At 49.1% G+C, this 24,296-nt stretch overlaps 2 protein-coding genes across 4 annotated transcripts in view; one reads left to right on the forward strand and one right to left on the reverse strand.

Moving 5' to 3' along the window:
- The window catches only part of DMTF1 (cyclin D binding myb like transcription factor 1), a 31,379-nt gene extending 29,741 nt beyond the window's left edge, over positions 1-1,638 (forward strand). For all 3 annotated transcript variants that reach the window (XM_052788979.1, XM_052788980.1, XM_052788981.1), the window contains one exon: positions 276-1,638. In XM_052788979.1, coding sequence (XP_052644939.1) covers positions 276-385 — 110 coding nt within the window. In that variant the 3' untranslated portion in view covers positions 386-1,638. The remainder of the gene's footprint in view (positions 1-275) is intronic.
- Positions 1,636-11,281, reverse strand: TMEM243 (transmembrane protein 243). Its single transcript, XM_052788982.1, has 4 exons — positions 11,111-11,281; positions 4,395-4,445; positions 3,397-3,501; positions 1,636-2,146 (listed from the first exon to the last, which is right to left on the reverse strand). The coding sequence occupies exons 1-4, from the start codon at positions 11,186-11,188 to the stop codon at positions 2,024-2,026; spliced, it is 357 nt and encodes a 118-aa protein (XP_052644942.1). The 5' UTR covers positions 11,189-11,281; the 3' UTR covers positions 1,636-2,023.
- Between the last annotated feature and the right edge of the window lie 13,015 nt (positions 11,282-24,296).

Raw genomic sequence — 24,296 nt, forward strand, 5'->3', positions numbered from 1 at the left:
TCCAGAGGAAGGATCTCCTTGCAGAGCCATCAGAGGGTCAGCACTAGGCCTGATATAGTAATACCTGATGAATCCAAATGTGAGTCACACCAGTTGCATCCATATAAGTCATAGCTTACCTTGAAACTAGAAACTGAGAACTGCCTAGTTTGAGCCACATTGCTTAAAATTGATAAAAATTCCAGACAGCATTTTCTGTCTCCTAAATGTGTATTTTATATCTTGTTATAATGACACAGCAAGTAACAGTTCTAATGTACTACATCTCTTGACAGATCCTATCCTACAGCATCACGGAGATGGGTCACACATTATTGGCTCATCGTTGGGCAGTCCTGACTCGGAAGATTCAAAGGATGTTGAAGATTTAGTGAGCTGTCACTGAGAAGCAGTAATCATGTCCATTTTCTATTGACCATGTTTGCATTATGAAATTAGTTACAACCCTGTGCCACAGTTCCAAAGAAAGCAGTCAGTCCGTATCTTTAAACAGAAACTTCCAGTTTGAAATGACTACAGTGCACTTTCTTTGCTCAGGCTATTTACCTCATTTGTAAAGGGTTACAGAGCAGCCAACCGAAGCCTGATGTACTCCGTCTCAGCTGGGGTGTTTCAGTGTTTTAAAGAACCTCTGTTGCAGTGCTCACTGCTAGGATCCACATGGTCAGTTCTGATCTGACTTGTTACTCCTGTGCTGAACCGCACAGCTGGAAAACTGGACAGAAGTCAAGGATTGTGGACTGTAGCCTCTTAGTGCCACAGCAAGAATTAGTTTGCACGTTTCATGAAGAATGGGTGAGGATTTCTGCACTTACTGACTCTTGTAATACATGGAGTAAGAGAGACTGTTGCATTTCAGGAAGAAATGTATTCCATCAAAGACTTCAGGGAGCATGGGCAGCATCATGAAGAAATGGTCTGTATTCCCATCTCATCTGGCTTATCAGTACGTCTGCGGCATAGGAAGAAGACACAGATGCTTATGGGACTTGCCTGGTCTGCTTGTTCCTGGAGTCCGTTGCTGGCAACGGACAGAGTTCAGAGAGATCACTTGTGGAAATTTTTTTTTCTTTTTTCTTTTCCTTCATCACTACAGCAAGCTGAATAAAAAGGGAAGGGCTATGAGAAAGGGAAGCTACTGGGACCCACCAGCCTCCCGCCACAAGCTTGTAACTTCTTTGAAGATTGCTGTGAGTAGGCTGGAACATTTGTCTCTCTCATTGTTTACATGACACTATCAGCCACCTCTCCAGAGGTGATTTATGCAGCAAGTTAGTAGATGGGGGGTGGTGTGGAGGTGGCAAAGTCTTGGAGAAATAGCTCTGTGAGAATTTGGGCATAGGGCCCCAAGGCAAAGGAAGCCAATTAATTCCTACATTCAAGGGTTTGAAACAGACACTAGGCTGAGCAGCAGCCTGTTAGTTAGGAATTGAGAGAAAAAGCTATAGAAACTAAAGACTCATGTATAAATTATTTTATTTATTTCGGTAATTAGCTCTTCATAATCAAGAGTTGGTCTTTTTCAGTCTGTGGTTTTGTTAATGTGAAAAATAAGTTGTAGTTTTAAATGGTTGCCTAGGGAACAGAAATAATTGTATATTCAGTTTAAACAAAATAAAGAGTATTTGTCTTACGTAACTGTAAGATGCCATTTATTTATACTGCTACAGATCCTTGCAATGCTGCAGTTTATTTGTACAGTAATAAAAAATGCAGTTTTTTCCAAAATGAAAAAGCTTGTGCCATTCTGAAACATCAGTACAACTGGAATGTTCATTAAGTGCAACAGTAGCTCTTCAAAAAAAAGCAGAATGTCACATCTTATGGCAATAATTCTCCCCAACAAGAGGGACATTACATATACATTTACATGAAAATCATGTACTGTTTTGTCCTTGCACAACCCACTTCTTTCCTCTCATGCTGACTGTCCTCACTTAAATGTCTCGGGTAGAGCCGAGAGCTGAGCTGAAAGCAGTCTGTCTGACACAGCAGCGTCATCGCTGGGTATTCCCAATGTCCATCATTTACCCACTTCATGGAAGTACAGGTTGGCACATATACATAACATGACGATAGAAAATAATATATAGTAAATTAGGTTCCTAAATTTAGGTTCCAGGTCTCCTTGTCGATACCAGTAGATCTAGAAGAGAGAAGGAGTTTGTATTACTTTATAATGCCAGGTACTTCTGAGGAAACTTTCTATGGTAACTGAACTGGCACCTTCTAGACCTTTTTTTTTTTTTTTTTTCCTGGAAAACAACCCAGGTTCATCTGACTGGAGGAGACTAGGTGTAGAGTTCAGCTGATTTTCTTAACAATTAAGAAATACCACCTGCTTTCTTAGCATGCTTGTGGAATACACAAACAAGAATTTGGCAGGGTGTTTCTCCCCCAAACAAGGCTGTTTGTTTGTGAAACTAGGGTGCCAGGTTATCTGTGAAGACATGGGTTGTCTTGTCAGCTTTGTTGAAGAGGGGGGGGGTTGGGTGGGGTTTTTTTTAACACTCAAAACTGGCTACACCCTGGTTGATGAGGACAAATGTCAGGTTTTGCACTACATATAATTGATCTTGGGCAGAGTCATGGCTAGCAGCCATAGAACCAGAAACTGGTACTGACCAGGCAGTGCAGAGCACCTTCCCAGCCTACCCAGCAGTGAGGGTCAGGGGCTCAGGGCTGCAACCATTCCAGGTCACAGCTGGAAGAAGGAGAATGCTCCAAGTATGCAAACGTACAGCAGAGGAAGGAGCTGCTGATATCCCTGCTCATGGCAGGGGCATTGGACTAGATGGTTTTTGAAGGTCCCTTCCAACCCAAACCATGCTGTGATTCTATGAACTCTGACCTGCCAGTTCCCTTTGCCAACAGTTGGGACCAACTCTCTTGGGGTGCCGCAACTGTTGAGTAGAGGAACCTCTGCTACTACCCCAATGAAATGCCACCTGCTGTAGATTCCCGCCGCTGTAACTCATCCCCTGGGCCTGAGAGGTCACCGACTTCTGCAAGTGCCTGGCTGGCCCCCCCACTTCAGGTGTTTTGCTCCAGCCTGGTCTTCTGCAGCACAATCCCTCTCTGCTTTCCCATCTCACTGCTCTGCTCCCCGGTCTCCTATTTCACATCTCCACTGGCAGCTATGGGTGGCATTGTCACAGAGGTGACAAGTCTTGCATCACAGCTGGTCTGCAGAAGTTGGCTTAGTTCACACGCTTACTCTGCGGCAAATACAAAACTGGTCACTAGTCTTTCATTGTCAACTTGTTTTATGGAGGCAGGAAAGCTTTTCTAGGAAAGTGTAAAAAAGAAGGCGGCACCACGTAAAGTAGATTTTATTCAGACTTCATCCTCAGTCATAGACTCAAAAGCTTGCACGGCAAATGTGGCGGTACTTACAAGTATGCCAGCAGAAATGCAACACAAGGAGATGCAGAAAGCAAAAAATATATTCACAGGTTTTGGAGGTAGTTGCGGGAAGACAAAAGCACTGATTAGAGTGACCTGTATGGAAGAAAACAAAGATGAAGACTGCTCTTGCCTGCCGTCACAGCTGCAATGAGAAGAGAATCGCCCTGACAGCTGGCGTACCGCAGCACTCGCATCCAGTTCTGCACCCCCCTCCCTGCTCTTTAACTCCCACCCTGTGAAGAGCTGGAGGGGAATGGAAAATTCTGGAGGAGAATCGTTTTGATGCAACTGCAGACTTAGAGGGCTGAAAAAAAAAACCAACAATAAAAGCTTTGCTACTCTGGCTTGTTGCTGGAAACCATCCTGCAAGTACCCATAAAGCCAGCAGGCACGGGGGTGCACGCTGCCCGTGTAGGAGCATCCCTTCAGCCAAGCTTTCCACCAGCTGGCACCGTGGCTTTCCCTACTGCTTCCCTGCACCTCGGCTCGCAAACGATGCTGCTGCCATGGACCACAGAACTGCTGCTCTCCAGTCACGATGGCGTTGTGTTTGTCTTTTAAAGCTTGGGGAAAGCATAACTCGAGACAAAGTGACAAACTTCGGAAAAACTTCTATAAGCCATAAATAGAGGGAAATAAATCATAAATAGAAGGAAGTAAAGAGAAGCAAAGACATTCTCCTGGGTCATAAGCACTTTGTCATCTCAGCCAGCCTCACGTTCAGCCAGGATGGACAATCTGCCCATGGACTTGGGGCTTTTTGTTGCACAACTAGATCTTAAAACGCGGCTTGAAGAAAGGTATTCTCCTTCTCCTGTTGTCAAAGAGTTTCAAAAGACAGATGCCCCCCAAAGTGACTACCGGGGCCCTAAACTACAGCCTCTTTGGTCAGTGAAGTTTTGCCACCCGTTTTGGGGAGGAACTCCGATTTTCACCCTGTCACCTAAGGGAGGCACAAAACACGGGACGGGATGGGAGATACTTACTACAAGCAGCAAGGACGTTAAGCCGCCAACAACTAGATTGATGACTCTGTCCTGAAGAAAAGAGAGGACAGTTACACACAAACCTTGCCCAAAAAAAAACCCCCAAAAACACATAAAACAGACAGGTAACCAACAACACCCAGAGCACCGCATCAGCCAGGACCCACGTTATCCCCAGCACACCCAGCAGCACCCTCAAGGCTCCCTGGTCAGCTCTGCCATGCAGGAAGGTTTCCCTTCTTCTGACTCCGTGGACCTCAGGGAGGTTGTACTGACCAAGTCCTTGTGCAGCAGGTTTGCTCATTTGCAGTCGGCTTCTTCACTATGTCCTAATCAATTAGAGTGCTGTAAATCCTTTTTAAAAAACAATTAAAAAGTGGGAGTGCACAGACGGAGCTTGTCAGGAAAAGTTTATTTTAGCCTCAGTGCCTGAGAATGAATAGCTTGGTAGTGTCTTAGGTGGGAATTTTGGGGCTGCTGGCAAGGAGGTGAAGTGTTCCCTGCAACCCAAATGTTCCCCCCTAACACCAGCAGACCTGAACACGCCTCAGGATGGCCCTGCTTGGATGGACAGGTATTCCCCCCCCTGCTTCTTTCTGCTGCTCCCCATCAGTATAAAACACTTGGCTGGGAGGAGGCAACATTTTTGCACCTGGGAAGAGGCATCCCTTCAGTGTCAGCATCGCAGTCCCACCCCAGACGGCACAGGGGCAGGGACCAGCAGTGGCACTGGGCTGCGTGACCGTGGGTTCAGAGGAGCACCCAGGGCAGGACCCCATACTGATGCACTCGCTGGAGTAAGAACAACTTGATGCAAAAGGAGAACATTCCCATCCCTGCTGGAATACCTGCCTCCTCCCTTTCTTTGTGGTGCTGCTCTGAGTATAAACATCTATCACCAAAGTCAGACTGGGTTGTACATAGTCAGGTGTAACACCTCAGACGGATGGCTCCCTAAATAAAATGCTGTAAGAACAGCTACAGCAGAAAAGATGTGCAGAGAGAGAAAAAACCCAGAACTTCAATTAATTATACTGAGAGTCATTGAAGAAGTACGGTTAAAGGAAAGTGAGAAAAGAGTTTGAGCAGTGAAAGCATCTTGCCCAAGACATCCCAGCCAGCAGGCAGGGCAACCCAAGTTTCCCTCCACCTGGTCTTGCACCCTTCTTCCCTCCTAGCATTACATTTTGGAAGACAACTTGTAGAAGGAGAAGCCCCAGGTCATGAAGAAGTAACACATGGCAGCGGCGGGGCAGGAGGAGAAAACAGAGAGCAAAGAGGAGGAGGCAGAGAGCAAAGCATGCTCTGGCAGGAGAGCACCAGCCCTGGCCTAAGGCTCACTGGAGCTTGCGGTTCAGTAACAGGCGGGTGCTGTGCTCCGGTCACGTTCATCCCCAAGGGAAAGGACCACAGCAAGCAGACTCTTCAAAACCTCTTCTATTAGTCCCCAGCTCCTCTACATAAAACAGCGGTGGCTGCAGCAGTGGGAAGTGACCCACCTCCATAGGAAATCGTCACCAACACCCGCTGCGCGGGGTCCTCGCCAGCCAGGCACAAACCCCTTCTCACCAGCGTTTCCGCATGCAGTGTCAGCGATTCAAGAGCAGCCTCTGGGAGCCATCTACGAGGCACCCCCCACCAACCCCAAAAAATGAGCTAAGAGAAGTAACTCCAGGCAAATAACAGATGCAACGGGGCGAAATGCAAGCACGCTACCTCCACGAGAGCATATCGCGACAGCTCGGCTGGACTCCTCTGCCTGAGCTAAAATAAATTAATTAAAGAACTCAAAGCTAACTTTAATCTAGACGGTACGCAGGGGGGTCCTTAGCCCCTAAAGCAACTCCGATATCGGGAGAGGACAGCAGTTTTGCTCTGCCCTTGCTCTGCACAGCTGGCTGAGCCCACCGAGGCCATTTTATGGGGCGGGGGGGACCAGAGTTTGCATTCGGCCTCAGCTCCCCAGGGACAAAATGAGTGGCAGGAGGTGAGCCGCTGGATCCTTTCTCCCTTTGTGCCATGGGGAGGTGGGTTTTGAACAGCGGAGGAAGGGGAGGGAAAGCCGAGGAGCCGGCTGCCGTGGGTCGCCATCCTGTACCGCTAACCCGGTGAGCACACAGCCACAGCTGCCTCTCCGCAGAGAGGCTCGGAGGGACAGACACACGGTCGCATACCTACGGACAGGATACACCATCCAGAAACTCAGCCATGATTAGGTTTCTCCTAATTAACTAGAGACTTGGAGGGTGGCTATTTTGAGATGGGGAGAACCTACCCGTTTTGCCAAGACAGAGACTGGTCTGCCAGGAGAAAACGAGGGGGTCGGACTCGGCAGTGACTGCGGAGCATTTCTCTCTGCCTGTTTTACGGGGTGCGGGAGAGAGCGTCCCCCCGGCACAGGGACCTCTCATCTCATGCTGCCGAGTGATGGGCATCACGGCGACAGCCGGATCGGGTATGGATGCCAGCAGCAGCGTGGCTTTGCTGCGTGGCAGCCAGTCCCTGGGGGTCAGGGCATCCCCTTCCCCGCGGTTAAACCCACGGTCACTAAAATTTTCCAAATGCGCTGCCGGGAGAAGAAGGTATTTCAGGATCCAGGGATTAGAGCCACTGATCCTGAAATCCCAGGCTTGGCAAAGTGGCAAGAGGCTGTATTCCCCGGTGCCCGCTGACACTTCAGCCCCAGGCAGCTTAGCACAGCAAAAAGGTTAAAAATACACAAGCAGAGGCCAAGACGGCTAAAGGGATTGGGGATGACGGAGCCTTTCACCTCTGTGCCGTGACCGAGCATGCAGCCCGGCCCAGGCAGACGCTTGTGGATACCGGGCACACAGAAACGGGCTGTGACGAGCCACGTGTCCTACAAGTCATGTCACCCAGCTGGCACAGCCAGCTCTTGCACCCAGCACAGCTGATTCAGGGAGGACTTTTCTCCAGGATCACTATGTATTGTGATAGCTGCTAGAGTAAAAAGACAAAAACAAAAAGGAGCAGCAGCAAAAAAGCTCACCAAAACAGTGAGCATGCAGGCTGCTGGAGATCACCCGCACCAGCTCAGGGTGCTCACACACGGACACCAACTCACGATACAGCCCGGCAGCGCACGATGCGCTGATGGGGATCCCCGTTCAGCTAGCCAGCAGCCGAGAGGTAGCGAGCTGTTCGCCAGACAGGCAATGAATTCCATGTTTCAGTGCTGCACAAGCTGCATTTCGAAACAGGAGGGTTTCTGCCCTCTCCTCCTACTCCAGGGAGGGTGTTGCAGGGGCTGGAGGCACTGGGCTGTTCCCAGTGAGCTGCTGCGGTGCAGAGGTCTCCCTCCAGCTGCCTGTGGGAAAGGGAGACGAGGTCAGGAAGCATCAAGCCCTTGCAAAGCGGGAGGGCACAATCCAGGATCCTTTGGGACCTGGGTCAGGGTTACTTTGAGCAACAGGGAAACTGAGGCAGGACCGAGGGTGTATCTGCACGACTGCGCCCGCGCCATGGGCTTTGAGAGAGCAAGAGCTTTGCTCTTTGCCCCCTTCCAGCTCGGCACCTTGCATCCTCAAGTTAGCGGCTTGCGGGCTGAGCCCACAGGGAACAAGCTCCTGGCAGAGGCTCGGCCAGGACAGGGGAACGGGCTGGTCCCCAGGAAGGTGGGTACCTGGTGGCATCTCTGCAGGCACGACAGAAACGCCATTTTTATGCCTTACATCAGCAAGTCCAGATGGTCGGCAGCAATTGCAGCCCATTGCAGCCATAGGGGATACCTTAATCTAGTGCCAGATTAAACTACGTGGAATAGCAGACAGTATATGCTATACACGAGAAGAGCTGTGCTCAGGACCGCGCTGGCCGCCCTCCCGCTGCAAGACACGGGGACGTGCTGTTGTGCCCTCGAAGGCTCCTCATTCCCATCTGGAGCTGCTCAGCCTCTTCCTATTGCCTTCTGCTTCCAGCCCACAGCAATTAACACCCACCCGTTTATATTTAAATGCTCCCGTCACGGAGGAACCCAAGCAGCTTCTACTTTCAACCTCTTTCCTAAGAAGTCCTGCATCTGTGACGCTCTGTCTCCTCTTTGCCACCTTACCGCTCGTGCCTTTGCTTTGTGTCATCTCATACCCGCTCGCTGCCAGTGCTGCATCCCTAGTAACCACAGCTGAATCCACAGCGCTTGGCATCCAGCAGCATCGTGTTGTCACTCCCCCTTCCCACCAGGGACTTCTTTGGTACCAGCTTGCCCCCGATCTCCGCTCGGGAGCCGGCACGGGAGGGCGAGCTTGGCAGGAGCAGCCGGACCGTGGCAGGGGAGGGAGGCCGATGCTGCCGCCCACCTCTCTCGTCCCCACAGGGCGGCTTTAGCCCCAAAGCCACCAGCGTGGAGAGCAGGAGAGCATAAGAAGGCAAGAAGAGGGCATCCCCACCTCTACATCCATCTCCAACCGCCGGCAAGGGCGCGAGACCCCCGATTTGGGTGCAGGGCTTCCTGGGGCACAAGCACTGCCCCTGCCTGCGGCCTCGTGCCCAGCCCAAGCGGAGGGTCCCGGTTTGCCGGCACCGGCCATCGCTTGCAAGAGACCCAAAAGCGGAGCCGGGGCACGGGCAGATGCGCTTCTCCTGGCAGACCTGTTCCCATTTGAAGGCAAAGTTTAGCTTTTCTGAGACGGAACGTTTCCAGCTCCAGACCTCACCAGCGTCCGTCTCTAAGCAACCCCAGTGAATCCCAGAGGAAACCACCCCGGGCCAGCACAGCGATCCCTTGTCCCTCGGCCATGGGTACGGCAGGGAGAGATCATCGGCCGCCGCTGGTCCCATATGACGGGTTCCAAAACCAGCCCGAGGAGACAGGCAGGGGGTGATGTGCAGGACACTGGATCCCCAGGATCTGGGATTCACCAGATCACAGGAACTGGAATTAGCATCCCATGTTTACAATTTACTGCTCTCCTTTGCGAGCAGAGCTGCAGTTGGAAAGAGACGGGGGTCAGGGATCGAAGGCTTGACCTGGGCTGGAAAGTTTGGGGTTTGCCTGCCAGGACTGCTGCCTGGCTCCGACGGCACATCCCGGTCCCCAGGAGTCTCCATCCCTGGAAGCTTCCCAAAATACCTGACCAAGGACTGGGCAAAGGTCCCCTCGCCTCCAGTGCTCCCCATCAGGGCTGGCACCCACTGGTGGGGGAGAGCTGTCCCCCCTCAATTTATCCTCTCTGAGGTCCCGCCTGTCCTCCTCCTATCCCACATCATTCTGGTTTTCCCCCCAAATTTGGCTGGTATCACTTTATTTATGTTTTTATTAAACATTATCATTTTAGCAGCATTTCCAAGTATTTGGGGGGGAGGGATTATGCATTTTATATATTTTTGCGAATAACTTAGCGCAATTTCAGCCTGCACCCCTCCAAAACCCACGCGCATGTTGACGGGTATAACCTCTCCTCCCAGGGGACAAACCCCAAGTCGCGAACCGCCGTCACCCTGCTGGAAAGGGGTGCGCACCGCCGGCTATCCTATCGCGATTCCCAAGGGATCAGGGAGCCCCCTCCCCAGCGCAGCCCCCCGAAGCAGTCCCCAACCCTGCCGAAAAGCTGCCCGGCTGAGCGGCTTACGGGGGGATTGTCACCTGAAGAGTCACCGCCGTGCACGTCAGCCACCGCCACGCACCCGGCCGAGGAAGAAAACTGAATTACCAGGAGACCACCAAAAGCAGTCCCCCCACCTCCATCCCCAGCAAAGACCCCCAAAAATTGGGTGAGTTACAGCTTGGGGTGCCGCAGCCCTGGGATCTGCTTTGCAGGGAGGGGCTGCACGTGTGCCTGGCCGGGGCACCCTGGCCGGGGTGACCCCCCCTTTGCCTGCGCCCAAGCCCCTTCCCAGCCCTGCTTGGGGGGTCCCCCGCCCCCCTGCTCCCTGCTGGGGGCCTGGGGGGAGTGTGTGTGCTTGGTTTGGGGGGGTATTATTTGGAAGTTTATTTCTTTGGGGCGGGGGGCAGGGAGGGGTGTTTGGGGAGTTTCTTTTTTATTTGGGGAGGGGTTCTCGCTTTGGGGATTTGTTCTGGGGATGTGTTTGGTTTTTTTTTTTTAAATTTGGGGGTTTTTTGTTTGTTTGGGGAGTTTTTGATAGCTTATTTTTGTTTTGGGGCACTGATCAGGAGGGGCTTGTTTTTGTTTTATTTTGTTTTTTTTTAACAATTCTGCCAATTTGAAGGGCTTCTTTCTTTTGGAATTTGGGGGGCTCCACGGGGGTGCAGCTTTCCTGATTTTTTGATGCTGGTTTGGGGGGGGAAAGAGCTGAGGATATTCTTTCTTATTTTACGTTTTGGTTTTCTTTTTTTTTTTAAATTTGTTGGCAGGTTCCTCGCTGTTAGGGGGCTGGCTTGTTCGGCTGCCTGCGGTGCTCGCTGCGTTTGCTGAGCCCTGGGGCGAGGCGGGGGGGGGGCTGCCGTTATTCCGGGGGGGGGGAGCGGGGACGTTCTTCATTATTGGGGGGCGTTTACGTTGGGGGGGGGGCGGACGTTCTTCATTACTGGGGGGGCATTTACGTTGGGGTAGGGTGGGGGGAGCTCGCTGCTGCATTTCCTTTGCTGGGGCTTATTTTGTCGGAGGGGTTGTTTGGCGGGGGGGGGGGGGTGGTGATGTTTTGGGGGTCCCCTTTGCGCTGCGGGCGGCGTTTGTTTCCCTTCCCCGGCAAAGCGGGGCCGCTCACCGCCCCCACTCCCACTCCCCCCCCCGCCTTACCCTGGCCGAGGTCTCCCCGAAGAGCGGCCGGTTGTCGGGCCCGCCGGTGCCGTAGCTGCGGGCGGCGAAGCCCTCCATGGCGCGGGGGCGCTGGGGCGGCCGGCGGGGGGCGCGCCCTCATGCTGCGCCCCCCGAGCCGCCTCCCGCCGCGCACCGCCGCGCCGCGCCACGCCCCCCCGCGCCCGGCCACGCCCCCGCCGCGGCCACGCCCGGCCACGCCCCCGGGGCGTTGCACCTGCGGGGACGGCTCTGCCTATACCGTGTCCGCGCCCGCCTATAGGCGCGGGTGCGCACCCTTCTGCCCAGCTTTGCGCGGGCGCGGAGTCGCCGGCCCCGCCCCTGGGGTGGGGAGGAGTTAAGGTCACCGGTCTGTTAGTTATTGTACTCATTTATTATTCGGCGAAGTTGCGTTATTTAAGCAAATGTCGTTATTGATGATGACGTTGTGGGTTTGGAGAAATCCAGCGGTTTTTTTAAATTTCATTTAATTTAACTGGTTTTTTTTTCCCAAACACCTGACGCCGGCAGAGCTGAAAAATGAACGTACACGGTCTTCCCGGTCACCTACACGCGTTATCTACACAAACGAGATAAAAGGGAGGGATTATTGCTGGAGCTGGGATAGGCAGCGGTGAAATATTTTTGCTCCGTACGTTAGCCAAAGTTTGCGCTCAGATTCACCAAGTGAAATCCGGCACACTGCCTCTGCTTCGCCTAAAGCTTGCTGCCGCTTTTTCAGAGCTGGAGATGGGTTTGCAGGCGAGAAAGCCCGGGGTGGGGGGGAGTAATGTGAATTTTTTTTATTTAATATTTATTTATTTTAATATTTATTTATATTTAGTTTATTTTTTATAAATTTTATTATTAACTTCATTTTTAAAATTAATTTTATTTTTTCTAGCTGCATACCTTGGGCTCACAAAATATCTTTCCTCTTGGATATCCCCAGACCGTCACAGCCACAACATTCCTCCAAGTGCATTTTAGGAGGAAAATAAACCAATTAAGATGCATCAAATGTCATGGCTCCCAGGACAGATTTTGAATTTTTTGTTCCAACTGGCTCTGTTGTTTCCCCCTGACCCTGTTCTCCCCTACCACACACCTCTCCAGGACTTCCCGGGGGGCTTCTTACCCTGAAAGACAAACTCCACTGAGTATGAGTGGAATTTGGTAGAAATGACATGGGCATTTCCTTCTTTGTCTGTGCACTTCTTCAGCTGGGGGGTCCAATTCCCGCCACCCCCAGTCACCCAAGATCCCCCTTTAGGCCACTGGTCACGGCTCGTAGGAGCTCCCCAACCATCGAACAAGAATCCCGTGAAACCGGTCGCTTTTCTTGCAAAACATTTCAGTCGGTTTAGGTGAAAAGTGATGCCGGGGCTGCTTGACCTCGGGGCCCGAGCTGCGTACGCTGGGTGCACTTGATCTCCACTCAAGCCTCCTGTGGTCAACAGGCTTGAAGACCAAAGCACCGCAACTTCAAAGATGAAAGGCATTAAGTTCAAGCAAGGCCAGAAAATTATCAAGCTTTTGACGAGCTTGACTTCGTCCTGAGCTGAAGTACTGGGTGGAAAGTCACAAAGACCTCCTGTAAGCCTCCAGCGTTTGTTCCCACGCTCACTGTTGGGTGAAGAAGGGTCTCCAGGACTCAGCGGAGAGACTCTTCATGTCATCTTGAGCCACTCGGAAAAAAAAAATCCCATGGGGTGAAGGGTGTGACTTCTTGACACACAAGTGCTCTTGACGTACCGAAACCTTACGGTTGGTTTTACGCTCGTTTTTCAGCACTTATATTCCTGAGCAGTCTCTGGCTCTGCCCAGATTAAATACTGAGGGTTGCGCAGGGTCTGGCTGGGGCCAAGGAAGCACTGGGTTGCTGGAGGGGAGCGACTGTGGGAGTCCCCTGCGTTGCTGCGCTTATGCTTGGAGTTACGGCTCAATGGGATAAATGGACATAACCTTCTTCCAGCACCTGTTGACTAATTACCAATAATTAAGAACAAATGCAAAACACAGGCAAAACTTGACAAAAACCACAAACTGTTACTTGAATATAAATAGCATCAATAAATAGCTAATAGATGAGATGAAGATGTCAACCAATGGCACTCAGAAATACAGTCTAGAGTAGTTGGGGTTCATAAGACAAATGAAACCATTTACCTGTTTCGCCAGGGGTTTCACTTGCGTAGCTCATTTCAAGATTCCTTTCACATTTCCAGCCAAGGGGGGTAGGTTGTGCTTGTCTCAGCCTCTTTAGGACATAAACTGACAAAAACTCCCTTTCTGTTGCTTCCTTCCTTGCTCATCATCAGCACCTCCAACACTTGAAGCTCTAAGATTTTGGTATGAAAGGTATCGCTTAGACTGGTCAGGAGCAAGAAGACCAGACTTCATCCTTAGATATCTACAACAATATTTTCTGTTATCGAATGTTGCTAGGCAATAGCCATCAGTTTAACCTCCAGGATGCAGCAGCCTGTGGTCTTCAGAGATGGGTGACAGCCCCAGTGAGCCGGTGCCGTGGCAGCACTGAAGTCACAGCTGGGCCTTGGTGGTGGTGTGGGACAGCCGTGGCTCCTGTGGCCTGTCGCGTGGCCCTGGGACAAGCCAAACGCACCTTGAAGGGAACAAAGTGATCGGGTGTCCACGCTGAGATCAGAACAGGGGAGTTACTCAGCCCATGCTTTGCTGCAGCATCTCATTTTTTAAATGCTACATGCCTTCTCCACTTAAGCCATCTGCATCTCCCTCCTGGACCACTTGCCTGTGCATCAAAATGCTACTCTGGGTGACACGTTCGGTCAGCAGGCAGCAACTCTAATTTGATGAGTGAGAATCTGATTGAGCCATTAATGTAACAGACCCAACAGATAACAGTGGATTTAGCAGCTGACTCGGCCAAGCGTCGGTTTTCACAATACAAATGGTTTGATAAATTGCGTCCTTTCCGGTGGACAACAACATTTGTTCAGCACACGGTGTGTCTCGTGGAGCTGTGTCCTCTTTCTCAATAGGAGACACGCTTGGATCATTAGGTGAGAAATGTCCTGTGGGAGCCGCTCTGCTTCATCCGAGAGATGATGCTCCCCAGCAGCAAGTATCTCAGCGAGACCGCTGCCCGTCCACGAGTTTCATTCTCTCTGTCAGTGCACGATGCAGCTGAATTCCTTCGGAGGCTGGGAATGAATAACTCTTTGTAGCAGTAGTCCTCACGGAAGGGAAGAAGCAAGATAAGATTGAAAATTTTCTCTGAGAGATCATTTATTGGAGGCTATACAGGAGTAACAGCAGCGAGAGGGGTGCGGAGGTATCAAGACTCATGGGTCACTTAGGGACAAACAGGAATTTCTGCCCTAAGCTGGGATTTCCTCCGTCAGAAATGGAAAAAGGAGGCGAAAGCTTTTGCTGTCGGTCATATGATATCCATGCACCAATGTGGGATAGCAGCGGCGGAGGCTGATGTGACCCCGGGTGAGGAATTTCTACAGGAAAAAGGAGTAATTTCTGCCCTGGTACCAAGTACCAGTGAGATCCCATCTGGAGTCTGTTCATCGTTTTGGTCACTCACGCTCAGGAGAGATTGTTTTGTTCTGAAACAGGTATTGGGAGGAGCTCAACGGTGGCATGATCGGCACAAGGGCCCGTCTTCCAAGGGGAAACTGAAAAGCTTGGCTTGGTTAGCCCTGCGACAGGGAGGCCAAGAAGGGGTACTGTGGTTTTTATACACAGCGTGGGGAGGAGTAAACGCTAGAGAGCGAGATAAAATGTTTAAGCTAACGGGTTATGTTGGCACAAGAGCAAATGGCTATGAAGGATGGACCCGTAATAGCGTGTTCAGACTGGGGGATTCCAGTCAATCGAAGGAGACCAGTTCTAGGACAACCTTTCAGGCTGAGTTGTGGGGAGCAGGAAATCACATTTCTTTAAGGATGGAGATTCATTGACTTGTGAAAAATAGTATGAAGTGAGGAAAGGGGATTGGCATTGGAAACTAGACATCCTTTTCAACCTGAAGCCTCTTTGTACAAGCACAAACTGAGGAAAAAAATTAATTTGGCAGCAGATCCTACTCCATCCATGGAATAGGATGCATTTGGTGTGGTGCCTCTCCTGCAGCCAGAGCTCCAGGAACAAACCCTGCTGCCATCAAGAGGCTGATACACCTGACTCGGGATGCAGGATCCAGTGAGCTTATATTTCAGAGCTCGTCAAACTTCTGAAATCTCCCTTGGAAAATGAGACCATGCCTCTAGTCCTGGCATGTGTGGTTAAAGACCTCTCTACCTTAACATTTATGTCAGTACTCGGAATACGTGTCTCATCCTCAGTGAAAATGCTATCAATCTTCTTCAGGGATATTCCATATCTTACTGGCTGGGCAGTGATGGAACATGGGTGTGCAGGGGGTCCACGCTCCCCATATCTGCTGATGCTCACTCACGGGACAGATCACGCAACAGTTCAAAGCTTAGGGGATCCTCTGTTCCCTCGTTACAACCCGGTGGAATTGAACAAATGATAAAATTATTTGCCCAATTTGCTTGGTGATTTGTTCTCTTTCTCACAGACACTGGCTTTTTTGCAAAAACTGAATCAAGCTGTATTGTCTGAGAATAAAGACAAGCTGCTAATATCAAGTTCAAAACAAGTGCATCCATGACTGCCACAGTTTTGATGCTCCATAACACCGACTCACTTCTTTCTACAATTTAAAGTAAGTACGTCAATCTTCAGTGAAAAGTACGTATGCTTTTCAGCTCTGAAATAAAAACAACCTGATTTTTAATGGAGGAAATACTATAAAAGGAAACCTCAGATGGTTTGACATTGCAAAGGTTTGTTCTGCTCAGGTTGGACACACTATGCCTTCCCTTGTTCTTGTTTAGTGCGCTTTACATTTGTCACAGCTGGCTGCGTCTAAGTGTTAGAGCAGTTCCAAGGTTTACAGGCTGAGCTTTAGCTCTCCTTTCTCAAAAGGAGTCCTGGCATTGCTTCCAAGAAATAGATTTGGCCCATAAATTGCAGAGAGCTTTGGAGTCTCTTCAGAACATCAGCACTGTAGACTCGTAAAAAAATATATGCTCTCTCCTGTCTAATATTTTATTTATTCTAAAGGCCATCATGTGGCTTTTCCTGTACTCTGGGCAAAGATTTAATTCAGCACATATATGAAAATTTTAATCTATCCCGAGGCTAATTATATATCATTGTCATTACTGCTGCCGCCTCCATAACTCATCAGCTTGCTGTTCAAGTCCCAAGGTGGAGGTCAGTAACTCATCTGTGCAGGCAATGCTGTCTTTAGCTCTTCACCAACCCAGCTCTCTGATGCTCTGCGTGTCGTTTCAAGTGATCTAATGTGCTGGGTTTTCTAATGCATCAATTTATTCCGTAACTCTTTGATAGCACTGGCTTTCTGCTGCAATTTATCTTAGTCGCAGCTCCAGCAACAGCAGCCACTGGTCTCCTGTCTCCTTCCCCGTAGCGATTTCAGCTTCCTGACACAGCCGTTAGTGATTACAGCCTGGTAATTGGTTTTTGCACCGTTAAATCAGCCTTCAGCTCCCAGTGCAATGGCCCTTTGGCTATTCTATTTGGCATGATTTATTTTGAAAGGATACGATTCTCTTTGGAGCTTTCTAGTAAAGCTTCCACAACCCAAACTTCTTGGAGGACCCAGTTTCTACCTGTGTTTTTAAGTCTAAAGGGAACCTGATTAACAAACCTGCTTCATTACAATGGACTTCAAACTCACCTCTGTCAGCCCCCAACCCCAGGAAATGCTCTGGAAGAGTTAAAAATGGACAAGACATTTAGGACACTAAATGGGATCCCTCTCTGTAGTCCCAGAAGAGTTGGGTTTGTCTCCCTCTGTGGAAAGGGTCACCCAAAGGAAGGGGAAAACCAGCTCAAGGACTTCCAGCATCGCTTCTCCACCCTGGAGCAAGGGGCACGATTTTTTCCAATTATTCTTGCAGTGCTGAGATTGCACATTTTTCTGCCTTTGCATGTGCCCGGGGCACATGCTCTGCTGTGAGGACATGGGGTTTCTGAAGAATGCTTGTGGAAAGAGAATAGAAACCAAAACCTTTATGTTTTGCAGTTCCCACGGTCAGTTTTACTTAGCTGCCTGTAAGGACCGAGAGATTTTTAAAGTGATGTGAAGTGGTGTTACAGACATATTCAAATTGAAAAAAATTAAAATCAAAATTCAGCAAAAATATTTCTAGCGTACTCCAGCTATAATCTAGTGATCTAGCCAAAGGTCCTTGCTTGCTTCTCTCAGCTTACAGCAACTTTCTTTGAGTCTCTGCCTTACAGCTTTTGGAGATTTTCCCTTAAACAAGGATTCACACATTATTTTAGTGTTAGTGAACTCCAGTGGCAGTAGGACCCGAGGGGCGGATGCCACGTGGGGGAACACGGCACTGCTGGAGTGACCAGCGCCGGCACCGTGGGGCTGGGGCTGATGTGAGCAGCTCGTATCCACCAGCTCCCTGGACGTTATGGTCATTGCTTGGGACATGGGGAGGAACATTAGCCCAATGCGGGGGGGGGGGGGGGAAATCACAGCCTTTTATCGTTTGCAGTCAAGGAGAGGTTTGGGGGAGGCAGTCAGCAGAGGGAGGCATGAGCTCACAGATTCAGTGCGCGTCTCAGCCCGTGGCATCCCTCGGAGCTGGGAAATACAGGCAGAAGGCTTTAAATGGTACCGCAATACTATTTCATTTTACTTTTTCCACATGTATATTTAGATCTTGGAGATCAGATGAGAGATTGAGCAAATGAAGAAGCTGAAACATTCAGAGTTGGGGGTGTGTTGTCCGAATTATTCATTATAATCTTCACTCTCCTTTGGGTTTCCAGCAGTTTTGAGTTTCATGAGGATTGTGGATTCTCTTTCTTTTATGTTATCTTATTTAATGTATCACAGAAGCTTTCACATCTGCTCCTTCATGCCCCAAAATCTCAACTGAAAGAATCACAGCATTTGATAGAAGAAGATTTAGAGAAAAAATATCTTCAAGATTTTTTATTTTTGAGAAAAAATATCTTCAAAGAGAGAAATGTTTCATTAAAATATATATAAGTACGCATGTATCATGAAAATTTCCCTTCTGAGCCTCTGATACTTGCATAAGCAGTTTACCAACACCCAACTCTTCTTTCAGGTTGGTGGCAGACTTTTAGTGGGGCAGCACCTGTGACCCTGCTTCAAAACATCCCTTTGAAGAGGAGGGGAAAGCCGCTCGAACTGACGCCCGTCATTTCCGTGCTTGGAGCCTGTGCACCAGCTGAACCGGGGACACCGGTGAAGGTAACAGCAAAACCAGCCCTCACATCTACTGCATTTTCAACTTAGGCAGCATCGCTTGTCAGCCCAGGGAGGGTGGCAGTAACATCGCAGGGAAATCTGGATTGTTACTGTATTTTCAAGAGGAAAAAAAAACGCTCCTTGTAATAAATCACAAAAGGACATAGAACAACAGTACCATCTCCCGATTTTGCAGGTTTTCTATCTTGTCATTTAAGCTTTCCACAGTGGGATGAACAGAAAAAAAAATCTCCCCCTCCTTGTCCTTCCTCGTTCTGTGCATATAGTCCCCTTGGCCCCGCCACATCCTTGAAATACGGGGTTTGTGATGCTCTCTGCGGAGAGGTGAGGTGAAGGACCTTCCTCGCCTGCAGCGAGTGTGCTTCGCTGTTCCAGGAGAGGTCATCCCACCAGCAGCAAAGGTCTGCGTGACTCCTGCATCTTCCCAAGTCACCTCAAGGCTACCTGGCAGCCAAGCGCATCCAGGAGAAGGAGGTTTCCTTCCCAAAACTCGGTGTCCCTGAGGCACATGCTCCATTAAATGGTCGTTAGCCACGGGGTGACTAAAACACCTGCCTGAAATCCAGACTGCTGCCTCCTGTGCTGGAAGGTTTCCAGCTGGCACTGCCAGCAGCCATGGGCTTTTTCCTCTCCGTGGGCTGTGCAATTCAAAACCTGCAGCAGCTACAGCCTCTGAATTGAAAAGCAAGTAATTTAAATCCTATTTGCACAGGGGAGCTGTTATCTTACTAAAAGTTGATGGTTTTCACGGAGTCTGAGGGTGGAGGGCTCCATCCCATGTGAGAGGTGTGAACCGCTCATCTTGGGGTCTCGCACAGCACCAGTCGCTGCTTATATTTAGGTAACTCTGGGCTGAGATTGATGATAGTGGTTAGAAACTGCGGTAGTCCTCAGGCAGTAAAATAAGATGTTCCAGAAACAAAACCTCCGAAGCATCTATTTCTTCATCTCTCCTGTGGCTCGTCGCTGATAGTTCAAATCAGCCAAGATGCATCTGATCAGCTGAGCACAGAGGAAAACACTTTCTAACTCCTTTTTCTTTATTGACAGAGTCCCAGTGTAAGCACTTCATTAATTTATCCCTGATTCAAGTCTGTTTATTCGGTCTGGTATCATTCCCTTTTAAGTACCGGATCATGTCCTTTGGCACCTCTCCAGTTTTCCAAAGTTTGTTAAGATCTAAAATTAGTGAATTAGAGAGTCCTGAGCTACTGGTCTTAAGACTGGGATTGTACATGACCCTAGACTTCTGAACCGAAAGTGTTTATATTTAGCAGGTGATGCTTCACATCCTTCTTGGTTACAGATGGTAAATTATTTCATCTGGTATAGGTGGATCCTACTACTTTGCTCTGATATAGTAAAGCAGGAATTATGAAATTTGTTGTGGGGTTTTTCCTATCATCTGATGGATACAAATGGTAAAACTGTAAATAACAGAGAAGCTATTCCTAAACTAAGATTCCCAATGACATTTTAATGTCTTCTTGCTGTCTGTAGCATACTTAAGCTTTTATATTTCTTCTATTTCTTTTGCCTTGCATTCTCAAAAATCTGCCTGCAATATACATACTACCAAGGAGTATCTGTTCTAAACACCTCTTCTGAACTCATCCTTCAGATCCATAAATCTTTCTTCTCTGTTGAAATATTGCTCTGGCCTGACAAAATATTAATCCAATGACATTTTAAATAAATCTCTTAGTAGTTGCAAGTGTAGTAATCTTTCTCACTTGGTGAAACCAAAGTTGTAAGTGATAGGCTATCAAACAGGTATTTCACGTTTTTAATGAGCGTCTCCTCAAAACAGTGATCTTTCAGCCCCTGATAGACAGACTGCCTCCTTTATGAAGAGTCAATGGAGAGAAGCAGGGTCCCTCTGGGCTGCGACTCAAGTTCCTTCTGAACAAGATGAAGATGGATCTGTCAGGGAGGTTAGCATAGGAGTTGGCAGGCTCTACCCACCGCAGCCGCAGAACAGGGCTACAGAGCGAGAGGTCCGCTGCCTATAGCTTCAGGAGACCAGAGCCACTGAAAGCGGCAGATCTGCAGGGCCACCATCCTCTTTCCTCCAGAAACACTGCCCAACACATCCCCGTATCGAGCGTGCCTGGCTCCAGCCCATCTCTCCAGGCACAGCATCCTGGCACCTATCTCCTAGCGCCCACAGCCCACCTGCTGGCTCTTCCCCGCTCACATCCCAGCATTGGCTGTTCCTCAAAAACATCGTGTATTTGGCACGAGGGTGCTCCCTAGGACAGCGCAGCGCAGCTGACATCCTCTAGACTCACTGGGCAAAAATGAAGAACGTGCCATGTGTCCAGTCCGCCTGCTTTTTGCTCCATCCCCCTTGCAAAACCAAGCAGCTGCTTGCAGCTTATCCACCCAAGCAGGACACCTTCCCCTTGGCTGAGGCAATCGGGCGCTCCTGCCAAGGCAGGAGGAACATCTGCAGCGAGGAGCTGGGACCATGTCCTGCTGCCCCAGCCAGCAAAAGCTGAGCTACTGCCAGCAAGGGAGGAGGTTTCTGCGGGTACAAGATCGCTGGCAAAATGCTGATGCATCTGTGTGGTTGACTCCTCACGCACGCTCGTCCTTCCCTGAACTCGCGCCCTTTTTCCCTCCCTCCCCCATCCTCCTCCTCCTGTTTTTAGGCATTCCTTTCCCTTTGTCTCCATGTCCTTAGAGCTGCCACCTGCCCACACATTTGCAGCAGCAGCATCACAGAGGTCCTGCTGCGTAGGTGCCTCTATACAGCATCATCCTTCACACTGCAGCCAAGCCGCCTGCCTCGGGGAGGTTGGCATGAAGACGTGTGAAATACGAGAGCATCTGGTTCAGTAAATTATTTGGTTAAGGAGTATTCCATATCATAGAAATAGCAAATAATGAGGAAACCACTAAATTAAGCACACAGACGCACAAACATTAATGAGCAGGTGATAAGAGAGATAATAACGGAGGCCAGAGCTCATCAGGCACTGACTGATGGGCCATTAAAAGAACTACTCCAGCCTTGGAGAGGGTCAGCCTCGATTTTGCAACTGATAAGGAGGAAACGTAGTTAGTTAGCGTGGCTATTAAGGGATATTTGAGGGAGCTTGGGGGACTGCACGATGGGGTGTTTAGGGGAAGGACCGAAGACGCAGGTAGGGAAGGATCAGGGAGGGACAAGTATGGGAAGATGGCAAGGAGGGAGGCTGGAGGGGTCAGACACATGCGAGCAGGCTCTTGGGCAGGACGTTCACCTGACTGGGCCCTGCCCCGATCCCTCCAGTCTGGCCTGTCTTCTTGTTAAATCCCGTTCTTAATTACCTTTTCTGTGTCATCTCACTGTCTGTCCTGTGTGCCAGCCCCTGGGAAGGGGCCATGGGTGACAGGGACCACAGGTCTGGGTGTCATCACCAGCGAGACGGGGATGTATGTGCTTATCTGAGGGGTGTAAGTGCCAGCACCCGCAGCAACCTGGCTGTGTTTATATTTTCATAGTGAATTTAGTCCCATCTGCATGTAATTTGCTAGCATCAAGCTGCATTAACTGGCAAGTAGAAGAAAAGACTCAAAGATTTTCAAGAGATCCATGAGCGTGGGGTGCCTGCAAAGGCAGAGAATATGGAAGAGTACTGAGGGAAAAAAGGGCCACAAAAGCACCAACCAGCAAAGATACTCTATCCCAACACCGAGATGTGTAAATACACTGGCTGAACAGAGTATCCATAAAAATAGTGATGTTTGCTCAAAGTTACATTGCAGGGGTTTTTTGGTGCCAACCTGGAACTCTCCTGACAGTAGACATTCACCAGTCACCCTCCCAGAATACCATTTGCGAGTGTGCTGGGCTTCACACTTGAAGTAAATGCAAAGCCTCAACTGCAACAAGAAGGAAAATGTGTTTTATTAAGTAATTACAACTTGCCAAGAGGTGCTCAGCACAGGCAGGCTACTAAGAAAGCAGCGCCTACAAATAAATATAAACCCAGTGGAACTGGGGTAATAGGAGAGAACCTGCAAAGACTGTACGGCAGCTCCATTCAAGCTGCTTTCAGACAGACTTCACTTGGATCAGACAACGGGAGGAACAGCGGCATCAACAGCTGTTTGAGTTAGAAGGTTGTCTTTAATAAATTTGAAGCCAGTCAATCATTTTCAACACCTTGAAGCAAGGGAACTCTGTTTGAAAACCAAAAGGTTGAGGTTCAACTGTCTTCAGAGCTGGAAAGACAACTATCCACTCGAGTACCAAAGTGACAATTAAAACGCTTGTACCATCCTTCTGTGTGGTGCTTTGAGCTGCTGTGACTGCACAGCAACCAAATAACCATAGTTTCACTTTCAGACAATACTGTTCCATAACTAATTCAAGTAAAGGCTGAAAACATAGAAAACCTGCCTAGAACACACAAATGCAGCTTTTATTTCCCCAGTGTAACTGGATGAATTCAGAGAGGTTGCACCCTTCCCATTTCACTTGTAGCTGTCAAACACAAAGCCTGAAAAGTAGGTCTTGGAAAAGTTTGTTTCACCTCCTTTTATGAGCTTCAACAGGCACAGAAAGCATTTATTCTTGTCTTGTACAAAGCCATGAAGTGAATTAGAATTAGACGAAGTACGTTGGACTTGGGCAGCTGGTAAGCACTTGCTAACAGGAAGCCTTGGCATCATCCATTTGCTGAGCTGCTGCAAATGGTCATTGAAAGCATTACAGTATTCCCTGAAAAGAGGAATACCAACAGATAAGAAAAGTACATTGGAAGGTATTTTCACAGAATTATGTTTTATTAAGACTCAAATCACCAAAATAGCACATATTTTCATCTCTAGGCAATAAAATGGAGAGATGTGATTTTATCTCTATCTCTTTAAAGTTACTAAAGTTCAGTAAAAAAAGTTTTTGTAATGGTGTTCAGAAATGTTATTTATCTTGATATGAATTGTTGTGTCACCCCCAAAATGAAGCACAGCTTCCCCAGATTGCTTACTTCCGATACTTTTTCACAACTTAGAGACCTTAAATTAAGACAGAAGTAAGCTAACAGTTTTGAACATGCTTAAAACTGAGGTGACAGACATTTCAGTTACAGATTTATCAAATAAGAGAAAATACTGACACAGTACATTCTTTTGACAGCTTTTTTGACTGAAAGAGATACATCCGGCGTAACGGTAGCAGAGGAAAACTTGCTAGTATTCAAGTATCAGCTTCATGCTCAACAAGCACAGCTGAATACCAAAGACACTTCAGGAAGAAATTTGACAGGCTGAAGGAGTGGGACCTTGAGGTTCAACAAGGCCAAGTGTAAGATCCTGTGCACGGTTCGGGGCAATCCCAAATATGGATACAGGCTGGACGATGAGTGGATTGAGAGCAGCCCTGAGGAGAAGGACTTGGGGGTATTAGTGGATGAAAAACTGAACATGACCTGGCAGTGTGTGTTTCCAGCCCAGAAAGCCAACTGTACCCTGGGCTGCATCAGAAGAAGCGTGACCAGCAGGTCGAGGGAGGGGATTCTGCCCCTCTGCTCCCCTCTCGTGAGACCCCCCCCTGCAGTACTGCGTCCAGCTCTGGGGTCCTCAGCAAGGAAAGACATGGACCTGTTGGGGCGGGTCCAGAGGAGGCCACAAAAATGATCAAGGGGCTGGAGCACCTCTCTGATGAGGACAGGCTGAGAGAGTTGGGGTTGTTCAGCCTGGAGAAGAGGAGGATCCAGGGAGACCTTATCGCAGCCTTCCAGCACCTAAGGGGGGCCTACAAGAAAGCTGGAGAGGGACATTTTACAAGGACATGTAGTGATAGGACAAGGGGTAATAGCTTTAAGCTGAAAGAGGGGAGATTTAGATGAGATG

This window comes from Harpia harpyja, chromosome 6 (assembly GCF_026419915.1).
Source record: "Harpia harpyja isolate bHarHar1 chromosome 6, bHarHar1 primary haplotype, whole genome shotgun sequence".
In the NCBI taxonomy this organism is placed as follows: domain Eukaryota; kingdom Metazoa; phylum Chordata; class Aves; order Accipitriformes; family Accipitridae; genus Harpia; species Harpia harpyja.